At 48.5% G+C, this 10,848-nt stretch overlaps 1 protein-coding gene across 1 annotated transcript; it reads left to right on the top strand.

The window, feature by feature from the left end:
- Positions 1-7,891: 7,891 nt before the first annotated feature.
- On the top strand, positions 7,892-9,326 carry SNRPF (small nuclear ribonucleoprotein polypeptide F). Its single transcript, XM_076334969.1, has 4 exons — positions 7,892-8,009; positions 8,174-8,299; positions 8,555-8,619; positions 9,200-9,326. Exons 1-4 carry the CDS (start codon positions 8,007-8,009, stop codon positions 9,264-9,266), a joined length of 261 nt encoding a protein of 86 aa, XP_076191084.1. The 5' UTR covers positions 7,892-8,006; the 3' UTR covers positions 9,267-9,326.
- Positions 9,327-10,848: the final 1,522 nt, after the last annotated feature.

Here is a 10,848-nt window from a genome sequence, read left to right on the forward strand (position 1 = left end):
ATTCCCAGGCAGAAGAGTGGATCCTCTATTGACCATCTCTGGGTCTTATTACAAGAACACGCTCAGCTTATCTACGTGGCTCTTCCCATTACCTGAGGTGTAAATTGCCACAGAGAAGACACTGCTCTGGAGAAGGAAGGCACCAAATGGATGTAAATGCCTCTGAGACCATGCTGTGCTGCTGAGGCCACCCATGCCAAGTGTAGACAGCAACAGTGGCTGCTATAAAAGACCGTAGAGAACAGAAAAGGACCCAAAGGGAGCAATATGGCAGTGGGGCCAGGTCACCTGGGGCACACAAGGAGCATCAGGAATTGTCAGTGCACCACTGGGAGCACTGAAATTGCTTGTTGTGGCTCTCCAGGCTTTCAGTGCCCAAGCGGGGAAGCCCAGGGCACATCAGCTGCCTCCTCAGAAACACCACCTGGGGAAAGAGAAGCCAGCTCCCATCCTCTCTGCACTTTGGAAAAAAAAGTAACAGTTGTATAAGCTATCTAACAGAGTACTTAGCAAAACGAAGGCAGAAATGCCAAACTAAATGACAACTTAAAGTGTTACAGAAAGCACTTGTGACAAGGGAACACCAGCACATCAACAGCTTCCTGGCTAGAAATGAATCAGGTAGAGCTGCTCTCAGCGAGCACCGTTGCTGTTGATACAATGCAGTGGAAACTTTGCTGGCCAAAACTCCAACTTACTGAACTCTTAAAGCATTTTGAAGACAGGCATTTCTGTGGTGACACACTGCACCCAGCACATAGAGCTGGGCACTGCCCCAAGAAGTATGAAAGTCAGGGTACTGGTAATTTGGGAACGGTTGGCATAAAACCAGCATAAACAGCTACAGCCATGCTCTCTCTCCTGGATTTGTATCAGATGATGCATGTTGAACCATGGGATTTCAGATTACTTGTGCCTTGAGCACGCTGCAGCCTTTTGTGCTGTCTGCCTTGTGCGTCTGGTCCTAATTCACTGACCATCCCCACAGTTAATTCCTGGTCCCTGTAACCCTTCCTATCTGGGGTAGGCTAAGCCTATGGGGTCTGTAGGGTCTGAGAAAAGCTTGCCCACCTACGCAAGCTTGGACTCCTACATGTGTCAGGCAGGCAATAAGATGCTCAGAGGTTCTGGTAGCTGACCAGAAGCTGGCTGCACGAAAGCTTCTCCTCCAGTCTGCTCCATGGGGAAAGTTTGTACACATACATTTGACTTTACAGCAGACCTTTCCCACTCCCTGGCCCTGGAGAGGCCCTCACAAAAGGACCACCAGTTTAGCAGAAAGGCAGAAGTCACTGGTCTCAGATGCAGGGCAGTGGCCGCTGCCTCCCAGATGAGATGTGGGCCCTGGGCTCAGGTTCAAGTCAAACATGAAATGTAGACGTCGCCTCTGGAACATTTTCAGAGTATGGGGGATTGGGGATTTTTTCTGTCTGCAGCCCCTTCCTGGAAAAAAGACTTTCTGGCCCAGCTGCCCCAGGATCAGCTCTGGGTCCCCTGGGAGAGGTACAAACAGCAAATAGCCCAGCAGACTTTGCAGAGGCTCCAACCCCAAATCACTCTTCCCTTTGGCTATCACAAAAATAGACATATCTGGCCAAATTAATAAAACCACAGCACATTCAGAGCCTCACAGTGTAATGGAGGTTGTTCGGGACGTATTTGTCCCTACAGCTGCCAGTCAGCCTTGATGACTCACTGGTTTCTTTGGGGCCTGGGCTCCTATTTCTCTGCCTCATCTCTCCCGAATATTGCTTGAGCTCAGACAGAGTTTTCTGAGAAGTTCAGGAATCCTGGATTTAGCTCCTTCTTTTAACCCGTCAGCGTTTCTCTCTCTTACTTTCTCCTTTACAGCTAGTTTCCTTCTGCTCTTTGAAACGGTGAGGGAACCTCTTGTACAACATCTAGTCTCTCTTGACCAGCGATCCCCTGGTGATCCATGTACCCATCTGACTGCCCTGTTGCCTAAACACTCCTTCTTCTCCTCTCCCCCCACAAGACTCACTGTTAAAAATTACTTTCCTCTATTTGTCAGGATAACCATTTGTCCAAGGGGGCTTCAGCATGAATAAAGGACTATTAACGTTTAGAAGCTGTTGTTAGGTTTGTAGCACCACCACTGGAATTTCAGCCATGGCTGGAAGCAGAAGGACAAGAGAAGAAGCAGGCGACCTCCTCTGTTAAAATACAGCTTGCCACCTAACACAGAGAGCCTCCAACACCAGCCAGACTTTCTGAGCTCTGCTCAGACAGATTTCTCAAAACACCAACTCTTGAACCACTTCTGTGATTTGGAGCCAGCTATTAGTTTCCATCAAGATGTTTGTGTGAAAGCACAGTTTCCAAATTCCTTCTGCACAATGCTTGATCCCCCCCTTTTTGACACACACAAGAATGCCATTTTATTATTTAGACAGATCACTTTGTTTTCCTCAGCACATAATTTCAATTCCAATTCATTAATGTCAAAGCATAAAAGAAACAACAGCACATAAAGCAACAAAAGTTTGCCAAAACCAGAAGATAACAGCTGATAATTAAGGAAGTCCCATTATTTCTTGGCAAAGGAGCCTGTGTTTTCAGAGACACATTCTTAAAGGGCCTCCCATTAGTATAGCTGCCTAATTTGCATGAATACTATTTGCACAAACAAATAAAGGTTTTCAATATGCATAAAAGGAGGCTTTAATGTTCCCGTAATTTCTGTACAGTACCCATCCCCTGCCCCTTCCCGCTGGCACAGCCCAGCCTGGTGACAGGTTCACAGTAGAGCCACTCTGGCAAACCGGGGGGAGGGGGAGCAAAATTTTTTGTGACTCCATCAAGACCTGGGCTTTTGTTAGCATATACCTACCACCCCCCAAATCTCATTTCATACCAACATCACTCTGCGGGCAAAAGGCATTGTGTTGATCTGAAACTGCACGTGAAACCTCCACTCAGGAAGAAACACTGCGTTCCCTTCTTCCCAGGCTCACCCCTGCCTCCTGCACTGGGTGTCCTTCACAGCAAGATCTCCGCTCATTGGGCAAGTCCACCCCAAACAGACTTTTTGCATCTTGCTTGTGTTTCTTCACATTGGTGTGCCAGCCACCGCCAGGCATGCAGGACTGATGGCAAGTCTCTCTCGGATTTTATGGTTCCCTTGTGTCCTTCCCATCAGCTGGCTCCAAGTGCTGTTCATCAAGACCAAACATCTATTCCAGGCTACAGTCTTGCACCAAAATGTGAATGTGGCAGCGTGCGGAAAAAGGCATGTTAGTTGCATCAAACCCCAAACAGGTTAACCAGTTTTGTGGCTCCTGGCACTTGGATTCTGTATACCCACCTCTGCAGCACAGCTCGGCTTTGGTTTGGTTGATGATCCTAGGATATCAGAGAGAAATTAAAGACCTCTCTTCTGGAGCCTGATGTCATTACCTACCAGATCATAAAATCATAGAATCATTTAGGTTGGAAAAGACCCTTAAGATGATCGAGTCCAACCGTTAACGTAGCACTGCCAAGTCCACCACTAAACCATGTCCCTAAGTGCCACATCTACACGTCTTTTAAATACCCACAGGGATCCCAGTCCTCACCCATGGTGAAGGTCTGTGGTGGACAGTTATTGCCTCATTCATGGAGATTTGATCAAAGATGGTGTAATTAAAATGACAAATCGTCAACAGAGAGAGGAAAAATGTTTTACTGGTAGAGATCTCTGTGAAAATACTGCTTGAAGATAAACTATTTTATTCTGGCAAAGCCCCAGGTGGTCAGGATTATACCTCACGTGAGGGCTGTCGACAATCCACACATACTGCCACAGCAGTTCCCAAGTCACCAAGAACTGATAACTGATACAGATTTTTTGCACATACAAAAAAATTGTATTTCTTATTGAAAAAGATTTTTGTACAAAATTTCATCAGATACTTTCTACAGAAAATTTGGGGGCAAGAGCAAACTTTCTATTACAGTATGATTCATAATGGCAAATCTTCTATTATGCCTATTGCTGAAGGAAAAATAAATTTATTTCATGGCAAGATTTGGCCCGAGTCCTAGATCCTCTTCATATTTTAGCAGTATTGCTACAGCAGCAAAACTCTCCAAGGGGGCACACAGCCTCAAAATCCTTCTAGGTCCGCGAGTCATAACCACTGCATCCCCAAGTAGTTAGAATAGAGAGCTTGTCAGAAATCAACTCCTGGTTGAGAGTACTGGTTAAGTAGCACAAGGCTACTTAACAACTATCTAGCTTAGACAGAGGCATCGTATCACCTAATATTTTGAAGAACCAGACACTGCGGTCTGGGAGTCTGGCAAGGGGGAGGAAGGAGGGCGGTACATCTTCACCTGGGACAGGTTCGTATGGGGAGGGCAGCAGGTTCTTACATGGCTTTGCCAATTATGAACCCAACAGAAGCAGAAGCTGAGGTTCATCCGTCGCGTAGCAGGGCTAACTCCGTGCCGCTACACTGGATTTATTTTGATGCAAACCTGCCCTTTGAAGGTACCGTCTCCTGGTGGAGCTTTTTTTGTTAACTCAGCTCTCCCCACCCTGAATTCAGGGCTGTGCCTTCACGGCTGCTTTAAGTTCTCTGATTGCAACCAGGGCCCACCTCGTGGTGTCTTCAGTGTGATGGCAAAGTTGACGCTGCTACTACTCTGGTGGAGATGAACTGCGTGGTATCAGAAGTAACTCGCTTGATGCGGGAGAAGAGGGCAGCAGAGCAAAACCCCGTTTACACTGGCATATTGCTAGGAAAGGGCGCGGGATGGTCACTAACTATGCAGCCCAGAAGCTGAAACATGGGGCAGCTCTGAAAGTTTCCTGAAGAAATGTGTTTATGGCAGGCAGAAGGCGGTTATTGCAGGGAGTTCCTGTCTCACCAGACTCGGCTCAATCAGGAAATACTTCTGGGCAGCTCAGCTTTCTCTCAGCGATGTGAAGGTATGGGGCTAGCCCCCTCTGCCTGGCAGTATGGTGACATGGTGTGTTAATGATGTCAGTGACCATTTGCACTTACACAGATAATGCCATCTAACGAGTCCCTCCACCAGAAATGCTGCTGCTGTCGGATGTCCAGCTGCTTAATGTGTTTCCTTAGGAACAGAGTGTAGGCAGCTGTGCTAAATTCCCACCCCTGAGCTGTGAGAGAAAAACCTAGCCATCCACTCAAGATCTAAGGTTTGGATTAATCTGTGACAAAAACTCTTTCCTGTTCATTTCCTGTTGAGCAGCAGCCTAAATACCCTGACCCAAAGGCAGAAAAGAATGCAAACGATTACTTCCCCTATTACATGGGGAAATACAAAGAGGACAAAAGGTGAACTTCACCCCTGTGCTGAAGGTCAGGGGAAGACCTGCGTAAGCAAACTGTCTCTGAGTCAGAATGATTCAGTCAACAAGGTAAACAGCAAATTCCTCACGGGGCGGGGGGGCGGGGGGAAGCAAAAGCTATTTCATTTCCTGATTAACCAAGTTATCCAGTTAACTACGCTGGATGTAGTCACGCATTCCGTGCTTTCAGTACTCCTTCCTACCTTATCGCCACACAAAATTGCTGCAGACCCAGTCTACAGCTGATGAGATTACTGACGTGTGAATTCACGCACTGATCATGAAACTAGAAGTCAAGCACTCCTGCTCTCTGACTTCTACACTGGTATCTACGACCCTGGGAAATTGTTCTGGTTTTTGGTAACTTCATAACAACAGGGCTGGAATATTTACTCATCTGACAGAGGAACAGAGTGTATTCAAAGCTGAATGTAATTGCTCCTGTGTTTCTTGGTACACAAAAAGTTTTCCCAACATGAGTAGGAGACATTGTGATCAAAATTGGTTCAATATGTAAAAAATAAGAAGTGCTGTTTACAGATAACATACCAAACCTGTTATATTGCCATTCACAGATACACATATTTATCCTTGGCAATTGTCAGAAAAGTGCAAATATTACTCCCACAGTATGATTTTATCCAAGACACACACTCTAAGCTCATTGCGTTCTGCCACATTATACGTTATCACTTGAAATTATCTATTCTTTACTCCAAGTGGCATGAAAAATTTTGCTATATATACCATTTCCCGCTGTGTTCATGCTTCTCCTATGTATTCTCAACATGGACTTCCTTACAGAAATCTTATAGCTTAGTTACCTCTTTCAGCTGGCCCATAGTGAGTCTTGCTACCAGAAAGACTGTTAGCATAATTTTGATGTTGTCTCTGTTGCTCATCCAATACACCCTAGAAGAAAATCACACTCATTTCTAATGATCATGGAAACGAGCATCTGAGCGCATGCCTGAGACATGCTAGTTAAAAGGAATTACAGTTCCAACTCTTATTCACTCCTACCCATCCATAAAGGTGTTGCAACCACTGTGTGTGGGGACAGCCCGGGCCTGGAGGATACAGGTTGTTACGTCAACAGCATTAAGCACTCGGATATAAGGAGGTGATGATGGTTTTGCTTTCAACACTAGGGCACCGGACTGACCTTTGGAAGGTAGAGTGCACAAGAAAATGTAATAGTTCTGTTACAGAAAGGTTAGTTCCTGAATGTATGTTTTCCACATTCAGCACTCAATACATTAAAGATGAAGGGATATGCTGTATGCGGGAAGATAAACACACATTGTGGCATTTAATGACTTTAGACATAGTGGAAGACATTAGCGTAGACGTGACAAATCAGTGAACGGTACAAACGCTGGTTCAACGTATTTGCCTGTCAAAGGTTGAGTCACAAATTACAGCTGGAGCAGGACTGACGTTTCATGAGTGTGAACAGGCTGGTGCTCTCTACAGCCAAGAAAAGCTCTGGCAACTTCTTCGCCTGGGGGTCGGAGGAGACGGAGTGGAGCACTCGCACGTTGGCAAGGGCAGGGCTTGCGCCTCTCGCAAGCCCTGAGGTCTTCTACCCGTGCCTGCGCTGTAACGGGAACGTGCTGCTCCGCAAACTCCTTCTTAAACCCGAACCGGCGTCGCCACGCTCGCACCGCCCGCAAGGCTCGCAGGTGACGTCAGGAGAGCTCGCCGGCAGGCTCCCGTGACGTGCCACGGCCACCGCACAAGGTAAGCACGGCCACCGCACAAGGTAAGCACGGCCACCGCACAAGGTAAGCACTGCCACCGCACAAGGTAAGCACGGCCACCACACAAGGTAAGCACTGCCACCGCACAAGGTAAGCACGGCCACCGCACAAGGTAAGCACTGCCACCGCACAAGGTAAGCACGGCCACCGCACAAGGTAAGCACTGCCACCGCACAAGGTAAGCACGGCCACCTCGCGGAGCTCTACCTGCGCGGCGAGAGACGGAGGCACGGGCGTGCCAGCCGCTGCTCCGCCGGCGGCGGCCCTCAAAGCTGGCAAATCTCGAGCCGAGAAGCGAGCGGTGCCCGGCTGGGACGGACGCGCACACTCGACGGCCCCGAAGCCGTGCGCCCGTCCCCGGCCGGCAGGGCAGCTGCTGCTCCGGCCGCCCGACCCTCGAGGCCAAATAAGGTCGCTGCCGGCCCGAGGGGGGCGAAACCGGCCCCTTGGGGCCTGCGGGGCCGTGGCGGGGGGCGAGGAGGTCACACGCCGGGAGGGAGGGAAAGGCCCGCGGGCTCGAGGCGCGCAGCAGAGCGACCCCCGCCCCCGCAGGGCGGCCGCGGCCCCGGCCCGCCCGGCAGCGGCAGCGCAGCGCTACCCCCGCCCCCGACAGCACGCGGCGCCAACGATTGGTTGGGAAAGGGGGGGGGGGGGGAGGGCGGCCAACCCGGCCAATGAGAGAGGCCCGCGGCGCCGACGAGCCAATGGGCAGCCCCGCTTTTCGCTTCGCGCCTGGGGGCGCCCCGGCCTATTGAAAGTGCGGCGCGGCGGGGGTGAGGGGTCAGAGGTGAGAGCGGCGCCCCCGGAAGTGGAAGCCGGAGCGGCGCTGCTTCCCATTCTTTCGCAGCCCGCGGCGCGCACGAGGGGTTCCCGCGTGGGCCTGCGTTTCTCGGGCCGCTGCCGCGCGCCGCGTCGCCATGGTGAGGGCGGTGCCCGCGCCGCGCGCGGGAAGGGGGCGGGGGGAGGGGGGGGGGGTTGGTGGGGGCACGCGGGCAGCGGGAGCCGCGGCCGTTAACGGTCCCGAGGCAGCGGGGCGGGGCGGGTGGGCGGACCGGCGGCGCTGACCGGCTGCTCTCCCCGGCAGAGCCTGCCCCTCAACCCCAAGCCCTTCCTGAACGGGCTGACGGGGAAGCCGGTGATGGTGAAGCTGAAGTGGGGGATGGAGTACAAGGGCTACCTCGTCTCCGTCGACGGCTACATGAACATGCAGGTGAGGGCCGGGGGGGGGGCGGGCGGGAACCGTCGGGGTTCCCGGTGAGGTGCCTGGGGTGGGGGTGGCGAAGTGGGGCACTTCTGAAGGACCGGCGGTGCCTCGCCGGTGGGCGCTGTGTCGTGTGGGAGCGGGGTCGCTCGGCCTCCCCCGGCGGCTGTAGCCGGGCGGTGGGCCGCGGGGCGAAACCGCGACGTGCTTTGCGAAGATTCTTCGGTTATAATCATTCTGAGTTCTGCTGGTTTTCTTCTCAAGCTTGCAAACACAGAGGAGTATATAGACGGTGCGTTGTCTGGACACCTGGGTGAAGTTTTGATAAGGTAATTAGGACGTCTATGGCAGAGGCAGGGTTTCTTTAAATCTTATCATCACTTGCATTAAAACCTGTATGGCTAGGTGCTGCGTTTCTTGTCTAACTAAGATGCCAAGTGTTAACGTAACTCTTACATGAAGGCTATGACATCCCTTCTGGGGGGGGAAATGAATTTTGAAATACCTGTAAAGAAGTATTTACGATCCCTATTTCAGGTAACCAAATACCTTAGTTTTCCAGATTATTGTAGATCTGCTAATCCCTTGGCATTAGTAGCGCATATGAGTGTATTGCGACTGAAAACGTTGTGCATACTCAGGCATTTATACTTGGCCACAACTGTTAACCCAAGAGTAAAAATTTCTCGTACAGCATTGTCAATCAGTTACTGCTTTTACAAACTCGGGGTTTTTGCAGTTGTTATGAACTTTGTGGAAAGCTGTACAAGGTCAACAGCAGCAATTTGTAATGTCGAATTTGGCTGTTGCCAGGCTATGCTCAAGCAGGCAAATACTTAAAGCAGTGTATGTAAGGCGTGGAAAATTAAAACACTTACAGTTAAGGGAACTCTTTGTTTCTATTTACAGGTGCAATAATGTTTTGTACATCAGAGGTGTGGAAGAAGAGGAAGAAGATGGAGAAATGAGAGAATAGGTGTTTTGTATATCTGGAAATAAACTTTTTTCTTTTTTTTGTTTTTTTGTTTTTCCATGATTTTGTAATAATGTGTTTCCTTTTTTTCCATTGTATTTTAATATGGGGGAACCTAACTCTTAAACAGGTCTCTAATCGTTTATCTTTACCAGGACAGCGTCCAAAAAAACTAATGCTGGAGGAATAGGCAATTTTTTCAATTTAAAACTGAAAATATTAGAATGAAAAGCGAATGTTTAAAAACAAACAAACCACCACCCCCAACTTTTAAGTATTACTAATGTCAACAAATGCCATTACTGTCAAGGGAAATATCTGAATTTAAGTGATTCATGGAATAAATTAAATCTTCAAAGTTGTGTACTCCAAAAGAAAATGGATGGTTCATTCACGTGTCAGCTCAGTTTAGCATCAGTGTCAGTACTCTGCCATCAGGTAGTCATACTGAATGCGGACTAGCGTATAATAGAAGGTAAAGAGGTTTTCATCATGTGTATGTGACTTTTTCCTGCTGTCGTTCTAAGCTGAATTGCTGAGTAGGTTGAAGGAGCTGCAGGGATAGCCTTTTCTCTAATGATGATAATACAGGCTGTAGAATGAGCAACAGAAATCTTCCAAAAAATATCCGGATGTGCCTACTGCAGGCTCTGGTGATTTGGTGACGATTCGTTTAGCTCTGAATGGGTTATTTAAGAGGACGCAGCTGTAATGCTTTGTAGCCTTATTTCAGTAGCAACTGTTTCACCTCTGTGAAAGTGGTGAAGTGTGAAGAACTGTAAGTCATCTTCAGTATTTGCAGGAACCTCATTCTTAGCTGTCTTCTCTGCTTTAACCGCTGAAGGCTGTGAACAAAACACCAGTTATCTTCCCAACTGAAACACAGGAAACTATGGCAGTCTATATAGTTTACAGTGTGTATGTAGTTACTATTTAAATAGTCTTTAAAGCCCTTTGTAAACTATTTGGAAATAGATGTGAAGACTTAATTGCAGGTGAGATGTGGAGATCCGTTATACCCTGGTGTCTCTAAGTATTCTGCTGCTTTGAGTCAATAAGCTTGAAGCATGGCTGTACAATCGTTATTAAGGAAGGACAAATTTGTACCGACTTTGTGTGGATATTAGCTACAAAACCTCTTGGGAGCTATAAAGGTCCGTAAACTTCAATGGCATTAATAGAGTTAAGACAACACACTGCAAAATGGGAGTGTACTTTCCCAGTCTCTGTCACAAAAAGAAGGTCTTTATTACCGGAATGTTAAAGTTTTGGCAGGAACACAATAACCGTGTTTCCAAATGTTAAGAGTAAACATTGAGGTTAACTGAATGTCCCCGACCTATCAGCGTTGCTTAATGAAAGGCTGTTGCTTTGCCAGTCTGAGGCTCCCTGTTTGAGGCTGCGATGGAGCTAAGAATCGCTGCCTGTAAGAAGTGGTTTGGAGAGGCATTCTGCAAACCAGAACCCAGACAGCTAGAGGTACACTTCGTGAACGTAAATGACAACCATTGTGTTGCTTCTCTCATCAGCGATCGCTTACCAAAATGCTGCTGTCAAATACAGAAGTATTATCCCTGTTTTACAC

This window comes from Aptenodytes patagonicus, chromosome 1 (genome assembly GCF_965638725.1).
Source record: "Aptenodytes patagonicus chromosome 1, bAptPat1.pri.cur, whole genome shotgun sequence".
NCBI classification, from domain to species: Eukaryota; Metazoa; Chordata; class Aves; order Sphenisciformes; family Spheniscidae; genus Aptenodytes; species Aptenodytes patagonicus.

Bases quoted from the DNA above. Each gene is read 5' to 3' on its own strand.
- SNRPF (XM_076334969.1), top strand. The intron at 8,300-8,554 runs GTGAGGGCCGGG...TTTCTTCTCAAG, and splicing joins ACGGCTACATGAACATGCAG to CTTGCAAACACAGAGGAGTA. The intron at 8,620-9,199 runs GTAATTAGGACG...TTCTATTTACAG, and splicing joins CTGGGTGAAGTTTTGATAAG to GTGCAATAATGTTTTGTACA.